This window comes from Drosophila takahashii, chromosome 2R (genome assembly GCF_030179915.1).
Source record: "Drosophila takahashii strain IR98-3 E-12201 chromosome 2R, DtakHiC1v2, whole genome shotgun sequence".
NCBI lineage: Eukaryota > Metazoa > Arthropoda > Insecta > Diptera > Drosophilidae > Drosophila > Drosophila takahashii.
This window is the reverse complement of record NC_091679.1, coordinates 43,931,747-43,956,958: the sequence shown is the minus strand read 5'-3', so window position 1 is coordinate 43,956,958 and position 25,212 is coordinate 43,931,747. Positions and strand designations below refer to the sequence as shown.

Sequence of the window (25,212 nt, the reverse complement as noted above, 5' to 3'; positions counted from 1 at the left end):
CAGATTTTGCAGATTTTCGGCTGCATATTTGATGTGTCTGTTCCATATAATTGGTAATTATTCGTCGAGTGGCTGGCCAGAGAGATTCCCCTTCCTTTCCTTAACCTGAAAACCTGAAAACGTGAAGACTGTAAACTGAAACCTGAAATGAAATGGCTGAAGGGGCGAAGCCGAAGCGAAAAGCTGGCTAAAACAATGACTACGCTAATGAGGGTCTCTGTGGGTAAAGGAAAAACCTTTTGAATACTGCAAAATCTCTGAGAGAGCGAGGCAGTAAAAAAACAGAAAATAACAGAGCTGAAAACAGAAAACAGAAATGTGAATTGCGCTGATTAACAAAACTTGAGGCAAATGCTAAGCAGACGGCAACAAAACAACAACAACAACTGGGGCCAAAAATACACAAGATGTGAGTGGAGAAATGAAGGTGGAACGGGGGAGGGAGGGGCTGACTCAGGGGGTGGTGCTTCAGGTGCTAGGGGCAGACATATGTACACACACAAATTTAAATTTAAATTACGCATACGCCTGGTGGCACACATTTAATGCGCTGTGCAGCCACAGAGGCAACAACAACAAGGGCTTTAAACTAACCGAAGGATAGGCATTGAGGGGGTGCAGAGAAAGGGGTTGGAGAAAGGAGAAGGGAGAAAGGAGAAAAGAGAATCAGAGCAGCAGCCTTAACATAATTCTAGTTCGAAAATGGCTCTCTCCAACTGGAAATCAGTAAGCAGAGAGCTGCTGAGAGTTTTCCAGGACCTCTTTTCACTCTCTTGCGGTGTCAGCAGAGCACACTCTCTCTTCCTCTCGGCTTTCCTGGCTTTTGGGGATTCTGCAAACTTTTTCGCAGTTTATATAAGTTTCAACAGGCCAGTGATTTCTTAATAAATTCCACAAAAATAATTAAGAACCCGAAATAATATGCAGCTATTATTTATAAATTAAGCCTTAAATTTCATAATATTTAAAAGGTTGAAAGAGGCAAGAAAAATAAATGATTTTTCCACATTTGAATTTTTAACTGCGCGCGCTTCTCGTGTCCTTTCTCGCTCTCCTGTTGGCCATTCAGCGGAGGGTTCCTTGGCTTTTCTTTTCCAAGTTGCCAGATTCCAGTACAAAACACGTTTTTGCACATGGCCCGACCGAAAGTTTGGACCTAACCCCCCCACTGCCAGTGTATCGGCAGTATCAGTATCACTGGGCGGCGCTATCACCCATGGTCCAGTTAACCGATTTAAATGGCATTGGCTGGCCCAATGCATATTTATATTAATGATTACTCACCTTTCGGCACCGCAAACTCTACTAATTAGTCGCAAAGGGCTTGACATTGCGGCCAACCGCAAAGGGAAAACCCATTGGCCGGAACCGAGCCTCAAGGCAACGTTTTCTGTGTCCTCAGTTGCGGTTTGGAAAACAGTTTTGGGTGCAGCACTTCCCCTGAAAACCAAGAAGTCGTTTTGATGGCCTCATCATTGCGGCAATTCAATTATTCTTGGCATATTTGTGGAAATTATAATGGTTTTTAAGGGGCAGCATATTGGGGAGAAAATATTATATTGATGGTGGGTTAATGCTTTTTAGAACTTGACCCTTGAATAGAGTGTTACAGGCAAATTTTAAATGATCATTATTTAATGATATTTTATAGTTCAAACTGCAAGAATTTGAACTATTAAATTGTATAAAAATTTAACAAATCAAACTAAAAATTTAACGTATATTTTAGTTATATTTCTTTAATGATATAGTTTAGTATTAAATTAAACCAATAAAAACAACAATTTTGCTGACATTTTTGTTAATTTATTAGTAAATGCAAACACATAATCAGCTGATAATTCAAAAATCAGTGAAGGACAAATAAATATTTGCCACTTTGCTTAAAAGCCAATTAGGTCTCTAACGAATAAATAACAAATAGATGAGCCTGCCGAAACACATGCATATTTATGAGATAACTCTATTATGCACGTAGTCTCAATAAAGCATTGACCTGCAGAAACTTAAACTTCACCTGAGAACAAAGGAGGCAAAGTTCAAGCTTCTTACGGTTTCCGGTTAATTGAATCAATTGTTTAGTCAAGATGTGTGTATTGTGTATATTTTCCAAATTGGCCTGAACCTTTATTGGTATTTGCCGTCATCACTGTTTGCCTCTGCTGCCTCGGCCATAATCTATTTCCATCGAAGATTTCGATTTCGATTTGATGTGGAGGATTTTCTCCCGCCAGCGTTTTTGTTTCATATACTCGGTGTGTAAATTTGCATTTTACATATAGACACATATCACATAACCTTACGTCATCGAAGGAGCTTATGTGTGGTATAGGGATTGTATTTTGTGTGGAAGGAGCCTGTGTCGGCGAAAGAAAATTGTCAAAAGCGGAAGTAGCGTAATTTCATAAATGATTGATTACAAACACTTTACACGCATTCTCACTTATGTACGCCAATCACACACAGCCAGCCAGCCCACACACACACAGTCACATGCATATCCTGCCGCAGGATAACGCTCTGTCCCTCTCTTTCCTTTCTCTCCCATATTTGCTTAGGTGTTTGGGCCATAAACGATTTGTTGCTGTTGTCGCCTGGCGACAGCTGACAACACTGAGCTGAATTACACTATAGCCGCGTTTTGTTAGGTCCGCTTTGCACTTCTTTATCCCCCGGAATCCACGTCCTTCCACCCCCACCACCCCCCCCTTTGCGGCTGGACACATGTGTGCGACGACAGCCAGGAGAAAAACTTTCTGTGTTCCAATAATCTTTCCACCCCTCCATTTGTTTCCACCTTTTTTTGCATTGGCATTTGGCTTGGCTTTCCTTCGCCCGGTTATCCTGGCTTTCCTAACCATCCCCGTGCCGCCCGCCTCCTTCGCAGCCTGCCACTTTGTGCAATCTAGCAATTTATCGAGTTCTGCGTGGGCGCCGCATCTCCAGATTATAATCCTGCCGAGGGTGGAAGCAGCTGGCCCAAGACTCCAGATTGATAGATTTCACTTTGCGGTGCACGGTGGATTAAAGAAAAAGTTGATTTAGCCGAGATTCCTGGACAAGATGGGTTCGCACTGCTGAGTTCTATAAATATGCTTGGAGGAAGTAGGCAGAATAAGTCATATAAATATGTTTCAGCTGGGATGTGGCCCTTCTTGAAGGGAACAATTGTATTACTAACACGCGTCTTTGAGTTATTTCGGAATTTCCGAATACTGATATTGATTTCTAAAAAATTTATTATTATATTTATTTTGTTGATGATGGAATAAATTATAAAACTTTACATTAAATGTAAGTTCGATACCAACGGGATACAGCAGAATGTCTGGAAAATGGTTACAATCGATATCGAAATGTGTGGTTTTCATCGCCTACCCAGCAAACAGCATTTGGGTCACATTCCGCACGTCCCACTCCCCACTTCAAGCCCATATAAAACTTTCTCCCCTGATTAGCTCCAAAAAGAAAGAACCCCCCTTGAAAACGGCAGCAACTTTCGTTTTTGGCCCTCAGAAAAATTGCGTACACGCCATGTAGGCCGAGTTCTGGGAAAAGTTTCGTTTCGTTTCGGTTAAAAGCCCTACTCTTTCTGGCAAATGAATGGCGCAATGCAGCGCAAAATTGGCCAATTCGAGGGAGCAGAAGAAGAAGAAGGAGCGCTAATGTGACCAAGGGAAGAAGAAGAAGAAGCAGGGGGAGGGGGTTGGTACATCAAGCAGCAGCAAACGATTAATCAATAAAACGAAGCCTGATGAGCAGGACACAGACAGGCGGACCGCAGGACAGACAAAAGGGTAGCAGCAAGGGCAGCAGCTGCTCCTTGGGGTCCTTCTCCCCCCACCCCCTTTCACCACCCATCCCCCCTCACGGGGAATCACCTCCAGCTTCGGGTGAGCTGCTCCCACGTTGACTGACAAGTCTTTGTGCAAACAGACGCACAATCCCACTCACAAACACACTCGCAAATAGGGACAACACACACACAGCGACCAGTTCGTTGCTGACACAATATGAAAAATGTTTTTTTTTCCCTCTTTCCAGGGGATGTGGGGGCGACGGGGCCAAGGGGCGGGGCAGGGCATGTTCGTAATCCACAATCGACAAAGATAAATCGCTTTTAGTGTGCTTCAAAGCATTTATTTAAATTTACGCTCGTCCTCTGTTTCTGTTTCTGTCTCGCCCGCTCAGTCTGTCACCTCGCTCTTTTTAGACAGATGCACTGAAAAAAAGAGTGCGTAAATAAAAAATAGGGTATAAATGAGCTGCAAAGTAGTTATGGATGAATTTGATTGCGCAAATCTTTTTAATGATTTAAAATTTCCCATCAAATACAAAATATCTATAAAATAAAATGTTTTCAAGGCGAAAAAAATCTAAAATAATGATTATAATTTTGTTAGTAATAAAATGTAAGAAAAATATCGGAACCATCATAAATGTCGATATTTTTCAAGCTCTACTACTGATTCTATTTGTTTCCCGTGCAGCCGGGAAAAGCTGAAAATTGAACCCGAAAACAAAAACGAAAACGAAAACGAGACTAGAGGCCAACAAAGGCCAATGAATTATTTGCGGTTTTCGCTGCACGCTGACGTCATAGATACGCGTCTACGACAAGTTAAGCTACCCTGCAATACACTCCACTCGTCGCCCACTCGGCGCAGGACACCAGTTACAGGACTCCGGGACTAGGGACTTAGAACTCAGGAATGGGGACTTGGGTTGAAGGACTCCCCAGGATAGCCCACTCCATCGACTGGTGGCAGGCATTAGCGTCATTCATACTTCTTCTTCTTAGCGCCCAGCATGTGAGCCGCCTCCCAAAACTTATGCCACGCCCCCCTCTCCATGAGTGTGTGTGTGTGTTAGGTAGCTGCGTGTGTCTGTCTCAGTGAGAGTGTTTAACTGCCTGTAATGAGCTGCCAATGACTCAGCCTCGTCCGAGGCTTAATGACCAAATTAGTCGGCAAGGAATTGTTTTGTGTTCGAATCTATCTCTATCTATATCTATCCTAAGTGAATAGCTATGAAGGTTATCTTTTTAACTAGCCATTAAACGTTGAAAGGGTTTCCGTGGGTATTGCATAAATGTGATTAAAAAATCGATTAAAATACCGATTATTTTGTGCTGAAAATATCGATCTGGATTTTATCTAGAAACAGCTTTTTCTAAAGTGTTTTTTTACGGTAACTTGTTCAAAAAAAATTCCACATCTAATAACCCAATATATTGAAACGTATTACTTTCCAGATAATTTAAAAGATTTAAAATTTTGACCCGTTTTCACATTTTTTCATAATTTTTTGCGAAAAATGGACGAACCATGTTCGAAATAAGTGCTTGCTATTTAATTTTAAAACGAATAAGATGGTATAACTTACGCTCGGTCAAACCAAAAGTATTGTTTGGCTGCGCTGTACGTGGATATTCACTGAACATTTCCATTGAGTATCCATATTATGGCCCACCATCCCGCGCTTATTTACATATGTGTGCTTTATTGGGTCCGACATGGCTCGATGGGAATTTGCGCGTCTTATTTTTAATTAAACTTTCAATTCATATTTGCCGTCAGTTAAGCGGCTTTCGAAGGAATTGCGCATGCTGCATATCTGAAATATGGAACATACCCGCCATGACTGAATGTCTTTTTAGCCCATTGGCATGGCTGCATTCAGCATCCTGCATTCGGCATTCTTCTCGTGCAAATGTTGCAGACGTGGCTCGCCCACACTCACACTCGTTCTGCTTCTGAAATCGACTGACTTCGCCCGACACATTGAGCTCGGCTTGTGCATTATTTACTTGTGTGCGCCACTGGCATCCGTATCCATTGTATTTGAATTGTCAAATCAGTGGCAGCGCCCAGAGGCGGAGGAGAGGGATAGTGGAAAGGGGGTGCCACATAGACGGGGGCACAATGGCCGACGATAGACGATAGGAAGTGCATAGACAAACAGGCGGGGCAACCCGTTTCCATCCTTCGGCTTTCTATCAGCGCCCTCAACGGTTGACTGACTCAACCGGACGGAAGCTGCAAAATAAACTAAGCATTGCATTTACGGAAAAAAAATAAACAGCGGGCTGAAAGGTTAAGGAAAATACACAGCCAGAAAGTATGAGTACGTTAGCAAAAATGTATCAAATATTTGTAATTTACATTTTCCATTCCCTTGAAATCTTGAGTACTTTCTAATTTCTTTATAAAAAAGGCAATTACGCTTAGTACAAAATATATGGAGCTTTAACACCGCATTTCTAGAATAAAAATATATAATTGCATACTTTTAGGTTCTTAAAAAAAGATTTCAAATCTCTCTTTTTTTTTTTCCAAGTCGTTTGAAATAAATCTGCACATAATAAAAAGTAATTTGTTAAGCGTGTTTCGCCCAAAGAATCCATCTTCTGTGGACATCGGACATGCGATCTAATTAAGTGCCAACTAATGTGCTTGTCCATACTCCGGTGAAAAAGGAGCTCAAAATGCTAATTAGAGAGCCTTGCGAAATGGAAATCCCCCGTAATATATACCCACACACACCATATATACCATATATACCCCTTTAAATGTGCCATTATCTGTTTGAGCACTAGTGAGTGTTTGCTTTAATGTTTATGCATGTATGCAGCGCTGGGTACATAAATCCCAACACTTGTCGGCCAACATATCCGTCATAAACATTTCACATCAGCCACAACGTAAATTTCACTTAAATATGCAAATTTCTTTTCCTCTCCAAAGCAACACACAAACACACGAACAGAAAAGTGGGGGTCAGAGGATGACATTTCAACTGTTTCGTCGCGTTTGACAAAAATGATTCAAAAAGCGAGTGAGCTTGGGTCTCAAAGCAAACACGTTAATTGAAAAATTTCACCCACATTCCGCATTCGCATCCGTTTATGAAAATGTATACGTATAATGTATATATGCAAGAATGTATATTTACAATAGCAAATGCAAATGTTGTTGTTGTTGTTGCTGGCCAGTTATGACAGGCAATTAAATTTCGACTAGGGCAGCATTTTGTTGCCCAATTAGCCGAGAGTCTGCCAGCGATTTATAAGCGGCCAAAAGGAGGTTGACAACAGGCTAACAACAGACCAACAATTATGGAAAGGCGGCAAATGAATGCGGACAGCTCAACAAATGTGCCAAAAAATGTTCATGATAATTTGGGTAGACACCCTTTTAAAACACTCATCCGCCCCGCTGTCCCGTTGTCCGCTGTTCGTTGTCCGTTGTCCGCTGTCCGTTGGCCTTGTTAAAGCGCCAACAGCTCTCTGGCATTTTGTTAGGGGATTTTGCGGTTTTAAATTTTGTACTTGTCGGATGCAGCACGTAGTAGTGGGGGAAATGGAAATGGTATAGTGGATAGAGGGGTATCCTATCAAGAGTACCCGAGCTTTATGCGCTGCACTCTGTAGGTAACACGTGACCGTGTGGCAAACAAAACAAACGAAGCAATGAACCAGGCGACGAAAGGGAAACAGAAACATCCAGCAGCACAGAAAGAAGAAGGGGATGGTTCTTCAGGGGGTGGTGCATAATGGCCCTTGCAAGAAAAGGGGGGCAGCCCACAGACACACACTCTCTCGCCGAATGGATGGAAAATAAAAGTTTATCCTTGGACCAGCGGCAGAGGCATTACTTAAGCGCAGTTCTGTGTGTTCTGTGTGCTCTGCTTATTGCCATAGCCAATGCGACAACACGTGCCACAGTTGCACTAGTAGCACTACCAGTTCCACCCTTCAAGTGCGTGTTGGCGTGGGCGAGGGGCCACTGTGGCCAGGCCACTTTGAGCTGGTTAACAAAATAAGCAGATGCACACACACTCCCACTAACACTGGGCCGGAATAGTTCAGCGGGTTTTCTGTTTTTTTACAGCTTCATTGTAATGAACGCCGAACGAACGAGATACCTTGCCAAGTTTGGTTTTAGCACTTTAGTGCTTTTCTAGTGAAAAGAAATACCAATTTATGGTCACTGTCTCTTGGAAACTTCTCATATACTTTTATATTATGCCATACTATACTATTTCTTGGAAACTTCTGACCATTTTCGTACGACCTGGGAATTTTGGGGAATTTTTTAAAAATACCACTCTATTTTTCTCATAAAAAATTTTGATCAAGTTCGAAAAGTCGAAAAACATTCTCGTGCCTAAACTGTTTTGGTTACTATTTATTATTTATTTCTGGGAAACTTAAAAAAAAAGCAATCTCGTTTTGTCAATCGTGACAAACGTAACTACTGCACATCATTATTTAATACACCCAACATTTTTTTATAACCCACAAAGCTTCCAGTTACAGTCCGCCCTTTGACATAAATTCCCTGGAAATTGTTATTATTGTTGGCTTGACATAATTGAAGTATTTACTCTGCAGAAACAATAACCAGGGAATTTTTGAATTTGCATTTAATGGCTGTAGAAATGATCGTTGATTGTTATTTATGGAGTACATTTTAATAAATGGGTTTTAAATTTTGCACATGTAAAAGTGTGTAGCACGCTTATGTGGGCCGCGATTCGCACACAGGCGCAAAAAGGCAACGTTTCGTGAGCCATTATGCAAATTGGCAACATCGTGGCAATGGAAATCGGAAAGGGCCCGAACCAAAACGAACCAAAAGAGTCGAGAAAGCTGTAATGCCCGGCTCTTACTACTCATAAATCTACTGCAATGGTACAAATCAAATCATAACTTATTTGCATACATACGAGACGGCCTAGCAGCTGTACTTTCACTACATATATGAGTGAAGGTCCCCAAATATGCTATGATGTACTACACGGAAAAAAATGAATAAATATAAAGCATATTTAATTGCATGAATTAATTTGAAAATATTTAAGTCAGGGGTGAACATTTTAGAAACAATGTTAGTTTTATTTACATTAAATATTTAACGTCATTCAAAAAAAGAATTTCATTTTAAAATCAAAGTTTAACATTTTTAAATGAATAACAATTGTAAAATTTAATATTTTCTTATTTAAAATTTTAAAAATCCTAATCTGTGGAAGCGAAATATATTAAAGTTGAATATGACAACTTTTTTTTTATCAGTGTATATTATACTATGTGTGCGCCATATCAATTACATTACATAGTCCTGGCCAGAGCATTTTGTGTGCTGTGCTGCGCAAATCTTTGCCAAATTCAGTCACGTTTCCATAACACACTGGCCAGGACCTCGACCACAACAGCCAGTTGGCCAGTTGGTCAGCTAGCCATTCAGCCAGGACCCACATGAAATCCACATGAAAGTGTATTAAATTCATGCTGAAGTTGGGGCTTTATAGTGCTAGTTTTCGGGTGGAAGGAGTGCGCTTAGAAAGCCATCAAATATTTATGTCTCAGCCAGTTTGCGAATGAATTTGAAGGCCAATGCAGGAGCATAAACTTTGATACACTCAACCGGGCCAATAGCCAATCGGCCATCGCCAATCGAATTGTGAATTGACTTGGGGCGAGTGGTGGAGGCGAATCGATAACGCAAACAATATGCAAGGGCAAACAAAGTTGTTCCCATTTTGCTGGTCATCGCTAAGAGGTTTCCCTCATTCAATAGTTTTTGTTTTTTCAATGGCCATAATTGAGCTTTGTTGACTAACGAAAATAACAAGCTGGCTTTAAGGGGTTATATACCTTTTTTGAGCGAAAAAATTGAGGGAACTTTGGATTTTTTTTTCGGTGTGTAGCAATTATTTTATGACAGTGAAGTTATTATTTATTGATAGTACATGTTTTTATCGAAACAACAAGCCATTGTTCTTGAAAAAATATGAATAATTTACGAAGTTATGGCAATTCTTTCGGAACCCTTTTTTTTTATAGCGGCTTGCGGTGACCACGATGGAAGTCCAGCAGGTATACTGATATCAAAAAACCAAAAAATTTTAGTTAGTATAGTATTATTTCCAGTTCGTGAACGATTACTTTTAAGAATATTTCCTTTTTTCTGCATACAGTAAAAATTTTTCCAAAAAGTTGATTTTTCAAGTTCTAAAAATTTTATTAAAAAATTCTGATCTGCGAAATTAAAATTGGCGCATAAAAACTGAATCGTTCACGAACTCGGCACAATCATTACGAATAATTTAAAAAAAAATTGAAGAAGATCGATCAAATAGTTCTTGCGCAATCGTGGTCACAGCGAAGGCACTTTTGGAAAAACACGACTTTGAGATAATCGCATTCAAAGTTTTACGTTGACGTTGCAACTATTGAAGTCGAGCGCGTCAAAACGCTGTTTTCCTATCGAACTATTATTCGGATCTATATGAAAATTTGGAAAGATGTTCTCTAGGGGATATACTTTAAGATTCAGCAAAAAAAAAATTTCGTTTTTTTTGAAAAAAAAAAGGTATATAACCCCTTAAGCGAAACAAAAATAATGGACATTTAAACAAAGAAAATAATTGTTTTCTTTTATATGAAACCAATAAATACATTCTTGATTAATAAAAAATATCAATTAAAATGGTTTGGTTATAAGCTTATCACAATAATTAAATGACTGCTGTTGTTAAATTTATTTATTTATACATATATATAAAATATTTAATTTATGTTCAGCCTCTAAATTAATATACAACGTTTTCAAAAAGGTAGATTTCATTACCCACAAAAAACCAAGATTTTTTTCAAGTTTTAATCTGCAAATGAGAAATAACTTGTAATCGATAAACAAATAAGCTCAATCTACTCAGCCAAAGCCAGCCGATTGGCCATAATAAAAAAGTAGGATAATTTTCGCCATGTTGTTTGGGTTTCTGCGCCCTGTGGTTTATTTATATATTTATTATATTTTTTTATTACTCATGCGCCCGGGCAATGTTTGCGTTATTTCTTTGGTTCAACGGCTTATGAAATTATGATAGTAAAACCCGACTACGGCAATGGCAATGGGCAATGGGAATGGCAGCCATTTGAAAACTCGTAAATCAACCCACACGCAATGTCTGCTCCGTTTGGCAAACATAAAAAGAAAAATTTCTTGCCTTCTTCTTTTTGAAAAAGACGAGGGGCGAAGAAAAATTCAATTATTTGCCATATGAAACGGTCATTGACTGACTGATGGTCAGTGGCAAAGGTTGCTTGCTCCTTTGTTGTCGCTTTTCAATGGTTCCACCCGGTGACCCTGTGACCCCTGCTCCTTTAACCCTTAGGCTGGCCATTAATGTTTACGAGGGAGTTGCAATATTTTTCGGGGCCCCCATAAACGCTATTCCCACACTGATATAAAAAATAGTCAATCCAAAAATTTCATTTTTGGTTTAAATATTTTTCAATATTTTAATTAAGTAATTTTTATTAATTATAAATCTATAAATACTAAATTAGGTATTTATAGTAAATTAAAAAATGTTAAACTTTGATTTTAATGTAAGATTATTATTTTTTAATGATGTGAAATATTTAAAGTATATTGCATTTAAAATTTTTTACCTTTATTTAAAAAATTCAAATTATTTATATTTATTTTCACTAAGCCATTTTTACCTCTGCATTGATATGGCAGGCTGTTAAGCCGGATAAACTGGGCAAATATATATGAAATTAGAATTTCATCGCCTAATCTGAATTTGCAATTAAGCCCGGCTCATCAGATTCGCACGCACAACGGCGACTGCGACTCATTATCGCATATTGGGTTTGCAGAATTTTAAGCCACAATTCGGATCGCACATCCTATGTGAGCCCATGTGTGCCCACTGCCATCCGGCCAATCTGGTTGACAGGAAGGACGAAGGACGAAGGAGGAGGCGCGAAGGTCACACATCGATGGGCAGGCATAACTCCGGCTTATTTACTGTCCTGCGTCCTGCGTCCTTTAGCCATCCCCTTTTTCAGCCCCTTTTCCGCTGCAGGCTGCACGCCCATGCTGATGCTGTGATGGTGTCATGTCGCCGTAATGGCCGAAAAGGACGAAAATCGGGATTTTGCGTGCGGAATGACTTTTGCGCCCCGCATTTAAATGACGGCAAAGGCAAGCTTAAATGGATTCCATGTGGCTCCGCCGGCGGATGAGTTTAAATCCACTTCTTCAGCTGGGATTGATTTTTGCGGCTCCTCCGTGCGGACGAGATGGAGCTCCAATTAACTTTGCACCTGTGTGTGCCCCTCTAATTGAGTTCGCCCTTTGAGACTTTTTATTTTGGCGTCGGAATTCATTTAGTGTGTGTGCAGAGTGCAGGCGCATATATGGCACGGCACACACATGTGTATTTAGTAGATGGGACAGGTCTCGGGCTCAAGTTATCCTCCACGTGCCGCACGGCTCGGCTGCCACGATGGTTTCGCCGCGAAGAACACTACACGACACGGTGTCCTATTAATGGGAAATACTTTTTGTAATTAAATAATAATTTAGCAAGCGGGCAGGCGGGGAAGTGGGGCAAGTGAAGATGTGATGACGAACCCGCCTACGCAGGCCAAAAGACCCCAAAGTTACCCATGGCAACTGCCATCCTTATATTTTTATTTAGCTGCACAGAGAAAATTAAATTAATGGCCATATATTGTGCACTTGAATATGTTTTTTTTTGATTCTCGTGAAGATAAGCTAAGTAAAGCTTAGAAAAAACTTGAAGACCTTAGTGTATCTTAAAAAAGTCGAATTATTATGTAATTTAAGGCAAGACAATTGTTTTTTAGTAAAAAATAAATACTATCGGTTGTTTAAAATTTTAAGAAACATCGTATAGTGTCCTTTAGCTTTTGTAAATTTTTTTTTTTCCTAAATTTTTTATTGGCCACCATCGATAATATTTTTTGGAGTGTACAGTGTACACATTCGTGACTATATTTATTTGCCAACAAACATTTGTGGTTTAATATCAGACACTCGCTGAATTTATGGGGTCGTTGTCTTTCATGGCCAAAACAAAATGAGTGCAGTTCTTGATGAACTACTACTCAGTACTCACCACTATTTTGGCAATTTCACTTGATTGGCCGCCGAGGATTGAACCTATTTGCCGATTTAGGTGTAAGTAAGTGTATATTATTTTTTTAGAGCCTCAAAACCCGTCTGGCCAGCTCGGACTGTGCCACATGCTGTTGCGGTGGGATAATTTTAGGTTTTTCTCGCCGCAAACACCATGGCCCGCAGTGACAGCGCGCGGCAAACACAAACAATTAGCCTTGCCAGCTGCAGTCGGCCGCAGGGCAGCAGTGCGTATACGTGATTTATGAATGCGGTGCACGCTTTTGCGGTTATCACGTGGGTTGGAGTAGGGGTAATATTAGAGTCAAATGAGGGGGCAGGGCGAGGGTGATGTTAATTCAATTAGTGTTGTGTTTGCCTTCGAACGAAGCCTTTGCCCAGAAGTGCTTTGTTCCATGTACGAGCACGAAATTCGATAATTGATTTAGACAATCAATGCACTTTGGCTGCACTTTAACTCGGGGGCAATCAGGAATCTGGATAAATATTGAGCAGATTTTCTGCTCCTTTGCCTGCCAGCCGTCGCCAGTCGCACATCTTCAATATAAATGTGTATATATGCATAAACAAAAATCCAATGACTTTCTGGTCCACTCTCCCCGGCTGAAAACTGAAATTCCTCTGCCTCCAACGTCCTTGCAGGCAAATGTAATGGCAGTGCAGACACATTGATAGCCACAGAAATGTTGGCAAATAGCAAAAATTTCACCTGAACCAAATTTCCCTCTGCAGGCCTGCGAAGAGTTGTTTGTTTGGTATTTGCCTTTGACCAACAGTTATGGGGCGAAAAGCGAATGGGCGGGAGGAAGGGGATTGGGTGGGAAATTCCGAAAAACTACTGCAATAGTTCTGACAGAATAGAAAATCACAACAAGCAACAACAACCAGCAACAAATAGCAAACAGAAAGCAGCAAAAATCAACAGCAGCAAAGAATAAGCAAAAATATTTTCCCTACCTTCCAACAAATTGGCTGCCAAATGAAAAAGCTGCAAAAAGGAAAGGTAGATAGATGGACAGAAAGACGGTTGCTGGATGGATTCAAAATTAATATGTGGAGTGTGCATTCCATGGCGAGTCCAACCATTCGAAGCTGAATTTCGGCAGAGTTGAATGGAGGAATTTCCACAACTGTTTATATAAAACCAGAGTATAAATACAGAGCTTTGTGTGCACTTTTATGACGACGGCAGGTATGCAGTTGATTCAGCAGATTTTTATAAAAATAGAATAGTAAAGTCCCAAAATTCTAGATCGGCAAATTAAAAATAAATGTGTTTTTTGCTTGCATATCTGAGTAAGTGGTATCTGATAATCTAGGCATCTGACTTGTACAATTAATAAGCTAGCAAAACGACACGGATACAGATTCCCCAAAATGAAATAAAGCTCACCATCTCTCATAAATTGAGATATTATATATAGATGTGCTGGCCGGCCCCTAATTGAGCCTCGATTCAATAATTTCAATTAAACTTTCACAACACAAAAGCGAACCCATTTCGATGCGAATAATTTAAATGTGGCCCAGGGACGTGAATAATTGATGAGCCTCTTCGTTCTCATTGTTTTCGCAGGAAGCATATCGTCGCTGGGTCTGCAGTACACTAGTGCCATATTTTGCCGAGCCAAAGGACGTGTCGCCGAAGCCAAAGGACGATGGCCCGGCGGTCAAAAGCAAACGCTCGGCGAGAAGTGCAGAGGCGGCGGACGGAATCAAGCATAAATCTCTGAAATTAATCAGCAATAACAATAAATCAAATAACGGCAATAACATGAACGAGCGTCAGATTAATCAGAAGCATGACAAGAGCTCGAATGCGAATGCGAACGCGAATGCGAACTCGAACTCAAACTCAAACGCCAACAAGGACATTGACCGCAGCGTGGAGGAGGCGATTGGCAGGGACCTGGCTCAGACATTCTTCGATGTTGTTGGCCTGTCTAAGCCCCGGCACAGTGGAGGCGAGGTGGAGCTCGTCCTGCCAGAGGAACGGGAGGGGAACAGGAACGGGAACGGGGAGAGGGAGACGGATACGGAGGCTGAGGCCGAACAACAATCCAATAATTTCATATCGACTGCCAATAATTCGGATCCCAGAGCCACGGATCCAGTGATATCAAAACTACAGAAGAGGTGAGTGAGGCCTAGTGTCTATTTTTCCCAAAAAGTCACGAAGAAACGACCAATTATTTTAATTTATTTAACCTAAGTTGTAGTATTAATCCCTATATCACTGTCCCTCCTGCAGATCAACACGCAAGACAGAGTTCCGTAAGCGCCGTCGAATCCGGCCGTGCCTGAGCGTCTGCCAAACCGTGGAACAAAAGTGCCCCTACCTGCTGCCCGCCGATCGCGCCCCTGCGCTGCCCACCCAATACGCAGGCGAGCCGACATTTCTCTGCCTAGGTGGGTATAGTACTTGATAGAAAAATACCATTATTCATAACCTTCTCGATCCCTTCCAGATCAAAATATACCCGAGACAGGGGCGCAGCTGGAGAAGTCGAGCTACGGGCCCAACGATTGCTGCTACAGCTACTGCAATGGACCCATGTCGGGGATCTGCACCGTCTGCCAGGACTTCAGTCAGCCAGCCAGGATGGAGGAGGGGGATCCTTCGGGCAACTCCAGCACCACCACCCGCCGAGTGCACAACATCACGCTCTCGCTGAGCTCCCACCCCGGCGAGCATGCCCGGGCGAAGAGCGTGGCCCTGGCCCTGAGGAATGTTAGCCGCACGGAAGGGGATCCGAATGCCGTGGAAACCCTGCTCGAACGCCTGCCGTACTACGCCCGCACCCACGACGGGATCTTCTACTACGACGAGGAGGGCGAGATGCCCAAGGCCTCGCTCTCCGGCGACTGTGCCGTTGTGCCCCCCGCCACCACGCGCTGCACCATTCCCTACTACGCCTCCGGAACGGATGGATCGGTGGCCAAGGCGCCCACGCAGCTCCTGGTCTGGCTGAGTGCCCTACTGGGCCTCCTCAGCAGCTGTGGAGCCGCGCGGCAAAGGTGGAGCTGCCAGTGGAGCGGCTGTAGTAGTGCCCACAGGAGTCGCAGTCGTCAGGCTGTGTCCTGCGAGGCCAGCTGCCACGAGCAGGAGTTGGTGGTCAAGAGCAGGAACAGCAGTCAAAGGAATACCACTCCCAGAGAGAAGAAGGAGAAGCAGAAGCAGGCGGCTTCGGTGGTGCAGGTGGTTCCATTTCCATTTCCATTCAAAACCCACCAGTGGCCCAGGCTGACCTGCAGCAAAGTGCGATACTTCAGTAGCCGCAGCAAGTTCAAAGGTCCCAGCTGCAAGGACTCCGCAGGATGCATTAGGACTAGGAACTATCGCTACTTCTACTACTACAACTACAACATCAACGATTGGTGGCGGAGATGGTGGTTATAGTGCCTGTCAGTCGGAAGGAGCATCAGGAGGGATCAGGAAGGAGGCGGGTTAAGAAGGATTAAACCATGAACAGGCGATACCAAATACTAATAATAGCTAAATCAGAATCGATGCATTGTAGGTGTGGCAAATGGTCAAACAAGAGACGACACACAACAAACATGAATTACGAATTAAACGAAACGGAAAACAGAAACCACTTAAATATTTATGGTCCTCTTTCAAAACGAAATAAAAACAAGCATGAATTAATTATAAATCTCTATTGAAACAAAACCAAAATAGCATATTTTATTACAACTAGAACAAAATGAATATGAATATTTAATTAAACAAAAAGCAACTGCCACAAGAATAGGTTTTTTAGATAAACGATAACGGAAGTATAAAAAGAAACCAAAAAAATGAAAACATTTAACAAAAAACGCATACAACTAAAATATAAAAGGGGGATAAAGGCGACGGAAAATATAAATAGTTAATAATTTAATTACTGGCGAACAAAAATACGAAAAGTTTAGGCTAGCTATAAAAAAAGAAGACGAAAAGAAAAAATCCAAATTTACTAGACTACAAATTTGAAAGCGGCAATGGCGATTAGAGGAAAATGCAAAATAAAAACACCATTTCAGTCAAAAGTATGGGCCGCGTATCAACCACCTTTCAAAGAAAAGCGAAACGTGAACTTTACTTAATTAGTTTAAACCCCTGCGCACGCGTATGTGTGTGGAATACTATAGTCAAGGTGGGAGCGATTTAATTAACAATTAAAACAATTAACGGGGATGGAAAACCAAAAGAAGCCGCAAAAGTGTCTAAAAATGTCTTTATTTAGTTTAAAGAAAATAAAAGAGGTACCGTAAACATTTGTATAATCCAAGAAAAACAGAAAACAAAGAGCCAAAATGAAAAATGTAAAAGAGAAGAAGAAGAGTATGTAAAGCGCACAGTAAAAACGTATCTTTAAGATTCATCGACCGACATAGCGAAGGTTCTGATTCTGATTCGGTTAGGAAACGGAAGCGGAAATGGAAACGGAAGCATTACCAGCATATAGAACTCACATACAGTTGTGTATGCATATATGAACGATAGATATAGTGACAAGATGCGCAACGTCAGGCGCTAAATACGATGGAGAGGCGTGGTCAGAAACAGAAGAAGAAACCGAAACCGAAACAACAACAATATACCTACTATATAAATACTAACAATGAATAATAATACTTTTTGTAATAAAGTGAACTCTATGTAGCGTATATATATAATTAATTATATATATGAAATATATATATTTATATAATATATATTGTCTTAACAACTTATCGTACATAACTTGCAGCAAAAAATGAAAACTATGAGAAAAACCAAAATACGAGAACCCCGAACCCCTAACGGCGAAACAAAAACAAAGGACACGTAAATAATTAAGAAATATTAAAATAATTAGTCGTATTTGGTATTAACTAATTAACTATTAAAGTAAGAACTAAACAATTTGAGAGAACCCTCTGATAGAGCACACTCGCCCACACTCTCACAGATGTAGGAAGACGACACCTTCTTTGAGCACTCCTAATGGTTCAGTTTACAGTTAGTTTCCTAGTTTCTCAGTTTCCCCCACCTCCAACCAGTCACTCCACCCAATCTCACTTCTATTCCATTCCATGTTTTCCGGAAAAGTGTTTTTCTTTCGATCTTTTTCTCTGTGAAGTCTATTATCGAACGGTTTAACCCACTGCAGGCAGTGTCGGAGTTACCAGGATTTAAGTCTATTAGGAATGCTTTTCCGTTTGCAAAAATTTTCACAACAAATTTGCATTACCAAAAAACTGACGAAATTACTTTAGGAGGAGAAGAGGATTGAGAGATAGCGGTATATGGATTTTGTTAGATGTTGTAGTAGTTAACGTAAACGACTTAACGAGCAGGAGCAGCAGCCTTCATTAAGAACCCTCCACTCTCCACCCTCTCTGGTTAGCCCCCATATCAATAGATCTTTGTAAATACAGATTACGTATGAGCAATTCGCCTCCTATCACCGAATATATATTCAATACCTTTCGCTCTTTTGATTCCTCATTCCGAATTTCCCCTAATTGCGCTCATATGCGAAACTCTTTCCGTAAATTATATAGCAAGTGTATATGAGTTAAGGGGTGGCCACAACTTTTCACTTATTGGGGCGAATGCGTAACCTTTTCTAAGCAACAAAAAACAAGGAGAAAGGCGGAACGACACCGTTATCAAACATTTCAATGGCGGAACGGAAACGGAAATGGAAATGGAAACGGTAGCGGTAGCGGAAACAGAAGCAGAAACAGAAAGCAGAGTCAGCCGCTGGCACAAATTGCGCGCATATAGAATGCAAATTGTTATGAATTATTGTGTACTTTTGTAAAACTTTTTGATATATATAATATAGTTAACATGAATAGATGCCTAAATAATAATAAATTAAATGTTAATTTATTTAAATGTAAACAATAAATAGAGAAGGACACTGGAGTAGGCCAACGGGGCGATCGGCATCTGGATTTGCGGTTTGTTGATCCCAAAATCGACTTAAAAATCCAAATCCAAATCCGATCCGATCCCGGGCATTAGCGTATGTACGAAATAAATTTTAGGCACCATCGGAGAACGAGGATCTTAACTCCAGACGGCGATATTTCCCTTGTGCATAGCGAAACTAGTTGAATTGTGTACGTAACGTGGGTAAAATCATAGCACCAGATCTAAACCATCGACTTTGCATGGCCATCACACACACAATCAGAATCACACAATCGATACAAATTCAAACTCAAATTCAAATCCAAATCCGAATCAATAACCAATTAGCACGAATTATACAATAATTTTTGTAATTGATTAGCCGCTGCCACACAAACAAAAACGAAAACCAAAAACCAAAAAAAAACTCCGCTGCAGCGTATGCTAGCAATTATTTTTTACAAAAACCAAAAGAAAAAAACTATTTAAAATATGTAAAAAAAAGAGATTTTTAAAAACCGAAACAAAATTGGAAACACAAAATTCTTTTTAGGCCAAACGAAAAAATTACATAATTGTGTGCCAGGACAAAAGTGACAAACAAAAAATATAAAAACAAAGGAAGCGTTAAAATGTGTTGTATTTGATATCATGCAAGCATGCACAGAAAACAGAAACAAAGGCGAATAAACGGAAAACAATTAATATAAACGAAATTCATAGCGTCAAGTCAAATTTAATTTAATTAAATGAAAACATAGACTAATTTAATGGAAAGCCACACAGCTAGCGAGCAAAACAAAAGTCTCCATAAAATTGAATACTCTAACCATAGTGTCTCCCGAGCGAAGAAGAAGACGAAGAGTTTGCATAGTGAAAATCGAAAACCAGCAATGACAAGCCCCTCCCAAATAACAGTAATTTAGTGAGAAACTGATCTAAAGAAACGTAAAATCTAAAATCCCACTTGAGACAGCTAAAAACTTTAAAAAAACTAAACTGAAATCTTCTGTACTTGTTATTTAAAGAAAAACAAAAACACATACAAAGCGTAAGGATAAAGAAAACATAGAAAAATCAACAAATTATAAAAACAAAAAAAAACGATGAAAAATCCAAAAATAGAACTCGGAAAAACGAAATTTCATAGTCCTTAAGCTAAAATCTAAAAACGAAATGAAGTAAATTCCCCCAGCCAAACTATCTAAAGTAATGAAAATGATTTCCAAGGCGGAGACGGAGAAGGAAAATAGTAATACTATCTAATAATAATGGCAACTGGCATAATTATGGTAATTGTAAAATAATTAAACAATGACGTAAACGTAATACCAAAACGGAAAAAAATCGAAAATAATAAAAAATAAATTGTTGTTATTGAATGTATTTGTATAGAAAAATTATTATGATTATGACGATGAATAATAAATGATTACAAAAATAATAATTATTGTTCAAACCGAAAAAGCAAACAAAAAAACAAAACAAATATATATATATACGAGAAAACGTCTTTGGCTTCCTACTGGGATGGCGTGGAAGTGGAAGTGGAGGAACCCGGGTCCATCGAGCACTCTTCGCCGATGACACGTGTCAATTCCCGCGGGTTTCGCTCGGCAAAAAGCGGACTAATGGTCGGGGAAAACCCCCAACAAACAAAATAATTAGGAGCTCTCGAGAGGAATGGAGGGAGCGTGGAAAAATATCGAAAACGGATGAGAATGACCGTATGTATATAAAAAGAAAATATAATACGATAATTCAGGATAAAAGAGTCGGATGTCAGCATATACCTAAAACCAGGATTAGCTTTTTTAATTATATACCTAGTCTCCCTGTAACAAGGATATTTTAAGATGATTAACTAGGATTTTAAAATCACTTATAAAGGTGCCTAAAAATATGCTCATATGTGTTTCAAATGAATACTTGAGACTTGAGGACATAAAATATATTGTTGCATACTTTTGGACACCTCTGCAAGTGATTTTAAATCTCTTATATTTTAAGTGTCACGAATCAATTAACAAGAGTTGACCCAAAGCGCCTTATTTAATTCGCCCAGTCTAGTTATACGTTTTTATGGAAAAAATAACCATGCATATCTGGGGAGCTCTGCGTGAAAATCTTGATTTCCCCGAAGCAGCTAACCGGCAAAGTGCCAGCAATCAAGTCGCGAAACCAACGAACGGTGGCAAATGGCATGTTCTGAAATCTCGCACGCACTTGCGTTTAAAAAGGAGGCAGAAGGGGGAAAGGGGGCTGTGGGCTCCATCGACATTGTATTATATAACTTGTGTAACTTTCACTTTTCGAGCCCGCTCAACGCAGGTGCTTAGCGGTAGTAACAGCGGCAACATCAGCAGGCAGCCGCAACAGCAAACACTCTAATTAGAGAGGGGAGAATGGGGCTGCACGGGGCAAAGGACGAAAGGACGAAGGCAGTCGGAATGCCGCTGCCGAAGCTGGCTCCTCCTGGCATACGAGTCCGAATCCTTCGGCTCTTCTTTCTGGCCTGGGAACTGTGCCGTCGACTCGCCGAGTTTTCAGATACGTTTCGGCTGGCGAAAGGGAAAGTTCGAAGTGCGAACGTCGGACGCCGGGAAATTCTCCTTCGCTTTTCCGGCTCTTTTGTGCGAGTTTTCAACGGTCTACGGGCTGCGTGTGAACGCACTTTTGGTACGTGTGTTAATCCGCCGTAGAAATAAAAAATGGAAACGAAATATGAAAATGTGTGTGTTTGTGGGTCTAAATATTTGCCCAGCGTTAACGAGTTGTGCGACAAAGTCAACGGTCAACCTGCGTTTTTCGTTTCTTGTTTACTCTAGCGCACTTGCGGTTACTTTTTGGCGCCACCTCAGCGTAAAAAATACGGAATGGAAAATGGGACTGTAATTGCGAATGTGTCCGAAATCATTTGTTGGGCCTGAAAACTTTATGCCAACTGACAGCTACACGGATTTCTACTCAGGCCCCCGAATGCGAGTGCCGAAAGGTCAATGCTAATTGACACTGACATGCCAAATGAGTTGCGAATCTCTCGATAATTGCAAATTCAGTTACGATTCTTCGTTACATTTCGATCGGTTGGTAAATGTCGGTAAATGTAAAGGGCAGAGTTTGTTTGTATTTTAGTGTAATGGGCTATTTTTTTGGATTTAGTTCTTTTAAAATCATTATAAAGTGATAATTACAATATGCATTATATTTTCTTAAAATATTTTCCATGTTCTTTAAGCAATAGTTTAGTTTCTTAGTCTTACTTAGAAATTTTCTACTGAAAAAAAATTGAAAGATTTAAATAATAATGCTATATAAATAATTTGTATGGCTAATAATTTTGTTTTTGATTTTTTTACATTTCTGAAACCTGCTTAGAGTTTTTGTTATGACCACGTGATTGTCAATTGTTGAACTAGCCCCTTTAATACCTGCTAATATGTTATATTATATCAAAGTTTACCAATTTTAAATCGCAGACATAGGTGTAACTAAGCTAATAGTGAAATTGTAGCCTTCAAAACACATTCCTTTACATATTCGAAGCAATTCTTTTCTGGCTAGCGACTGTTTGTTTGCCAGCATCTTCAGCTCATTTAAATATTAATTGAGCCCCTTTCGAATAGCGTATTATGAGTGGAGAATGAGGCAAGTGACACGCGCATTGCCGGGTCAAAGTCAGGCCCACCTCATCGGCCTCATTATCATCGTGTGCGCCGCATTAATAATTCAAATCGGCGATGCGAAAGCTCAGCCGAGACTCAAACCCGAGGTGAATTCTGAGGAGACGGGCAACGGTGCGTATTAATAACGGCATTACTGAAAATTATTATTTTAGATACAAATTTGTGTTTAATACGATTCTCAATTTGTTTTAAAAAACAAAAATTATTGGCTTAAAATCGTGTTTAATAAAAACAATTTAACCTTAAATTAAATGTCTACTAATGACGCTGAAATGCGTTTGCGTGAAGTGATTAAGAAAATAGATCAAAATGAAAATGCCCTTCCCATAGGAAATGGAACCAAGAACCACCAGCGAATGCCGCGCAGTGTGTTCCATGTCCGCTGGAATCCCAACGAGAAGTTCATCGTGGAGAGTCGAGAGAATCCGGCCATCAACTCCTCGAAACTGGCGCCCCATCCCCGGCTGAAGGTCTCCAAGAACACCAAGCTCACCCTCAGCCCGAAGCTGTACCTCTGCCATGACAAGCATTCGGAGCTGTGCCACAACAAGACGCAGCAGTTCCGCCAGCGGATTGTCCACACCTTCGAGAAGGCCATGATGGAGTCGGTCAACGAGTCGCAGGCGAACCACTACAACGTTGACTACAAGCCGGTGTTCGGGGACAGCTTCGAGGAGCAGTACTACCCGTCCACCTGCCTGGTCATGGAGGCGGGTGTGCGGGTCCTGCGCCGCAAGGATGCGCCCTTCAACAAGCTGCCCTTCGGCCGGCTCTTTCCGCGTCAGAAGCTCTTTCGCAACCTCAAGGACATCAAGACCTGCGCGATCGTCTCCAGTGCGGGCTCCTTGGCGGGCTCCAAGCTGGGTCGCTTTATCGGTGAGCAAACTACTGCCAAATATTTACATATTTTTTTTATACCTATAGTTTTTAAAATAATACCAAATATTACCAAAAAAGACTTTAAAAAAATCCCTAATAATTTCTGAATACTAGCTGATCAACTATTTTTTTTAAATACTGCCTTTTAAGTATACATTGAAATTACAAATTAAGTTAACTATTTGCATTTCCCATCTGTTAAACTGCAGTGGAGGCAGCCAACCGCCTGCATGCACAATTAGTCGGAAGAGGCCGACGCTCATGAACAATTTGATTTACCCGTCTACTCTAATTTCGATTATTTTCTGTTCTGTATTTCGCTGGCTTTATTCCTCGCCTGCTCCCAGACACGCACGACATTGTGATGAGATTCAATCATGCGCCAACGCAAGGACACGAGGTGGATGTGGGCAGCAAAACCACAATTCGTGTGGTGAATTCGCAAGTAGGCTAAAACGCAGTTCCGCACTTTCGACTGCAGTTTGCAGTTTGCATTTTCCCCCTTTTCCCCTTTTTCCCTCCCCACAGGTGGTGACCAAGCCCGAGTTCGACTTCACCCATGCCCCCATCTTCCGGAACGTTACGATTGCCGCCTGGGATCCGGGCAAGTACAATGGCACCCTGGAGGATTGGCTCACCAGCGCCGACTACGATCTGTTCACCAACTACGAGATATACAGGCGTCGCTATCCCAAGTCCAGGGCCTTTCTCATCGATCCCCATTCCGTCTGGCGGCTGTGGCAGAGCCTGCAAATGTTTGCCGGAAACCGACCGATAAGCAGGAATCCACCCAGTTCCGGTTTCATAGGTGAGCTTTGAGATATTAAATTAGAATGTTTACACAGCAGCAAAATCATATTGGGTTGGTTTTATAAAATAACAAGATAATATTCTAGCCACCTACGCTTAAATCTTTGAATTTATGGAATAATTAAATTATAAAATAAATAAACTTATTTCCCCTTTAGTTTTTATTTATTTAATTTATTTTATTATTTAATTTTTTTAGTCAAATTTATTTAATGTATTTATTCACTTATTTGTTTATTTATTAATTTACTTACTTGTTTGTATTTATATATCACAATTTCTTATTGTAATCGATGCATCTTTCCCCGTTGAATCACTTATTATAATTATACTATTTATTAAGTCAAGTACCAATTTGCTCGTTGAAAATAAACTTAATTATGTATGATTTCTGGGATTGCCTTTCCCAGGATTGGCCCTGCTCCTGCCACATTGTCCCCAGGTGGACTTTGTGGAGTACGTGCCCTCCACGCGACTCAATGGACGCTGTCACTACTACAGCAAAGAGGTGGGTGGGCCTGGAAATCAATTATCGCCTTCATCCACTGACTCGCTTGCCACATATATTCCCAGATGAATTCCGCCTGCACATTCGGCTCCTGGCATCCGCTGGCCGCCGAGAAGCTGATGGCCCTGGACATGAACATGGCGGAGGACGATGACATGTCGGTCTTCCAGATGGGCATCCTGCGGATTCGCAGGCCGGACAAATTGCTCTGCGGCTTCAACTTCTTTGGCTACTGAGAGGAGAGGCTGCAGCCGCGAAGGCGGAAGTGCCAGTGACAATCCAGGTGCATTTAATCAAGCGGTTTTCATCGAGTGCAATAAACAATTCAGCTTTGCAATGAATATAAACTGAAGTACACTTGGCCGGAGTCGGAGTCTGTGTCCCCAGTGGATTCAGTTGCCTTTTGATTGCTTTTCTTGGCTGTGGCTGTGGCTGCGGGGAACAAAGCCGAACAGAACAGAAATTATG

General features: G+C 40.8%; 2 protein-coding genes across 2 annotated transcripts in view; both read left to right on the top strand.

Annotated features, from left to right (window-relative positions):
* Mid1 overlaps window positions 1–20,370 on the top strand; it is a 35,743-nt gene extending 15,373 nt beyond the window's left edge. The window contains exons 3-5 of the mRNA XM_044393000.2: window positions 14,542–15,101; window positions 15,217–15,374; window positions 15,434–20,370. Of these exons, the coding sequence (XP_044248935.1) occupies window positions 14,542–15,101; window positions 15,217–15,374; window positions 15,434–16,365 (1,650 nt within the window). The 3' untranslated portion in view covers window positions 16,366–20,370. The remainder of the gene's footprint in view (window positions 1–14,541; window positions 15,102–15,216; window positions 15,375–15,433) is intronic.
* A 1,055-nt stretch (window positions 20,371–21,425) lies between these two features.
* Window positions 21,426–25,134, top strand: SiaT (beta-galactoside-a-2,6-sialyltransferase). The gene is made up of 8 exons (XM_070213190.1): window positions 21,426–21,540; window positions 21,690–21,961; window positions 22,488–22,668; window positions 22,807–23,423; window positions 23,774–23,871; window positions 23,955–24,234; window positions 24,647–24,744; window positions 24,810–25,134. The coding sequence occupies exons 2-8, from the start codon at window positions 21,886–21,888 to the stop codon at window positions 24,978–24,980; spliced, it is 1,521 nt and encodes a 506-aa protein (XP_070069291.1). The 5' UTR covers window positions 21,426–21,540; window positions 21,690–21,885; the 3' UTR covers window positions 24,981–25,134.
* Window positions 25,135–25,212: the final 78 nt, after the last annotated feature.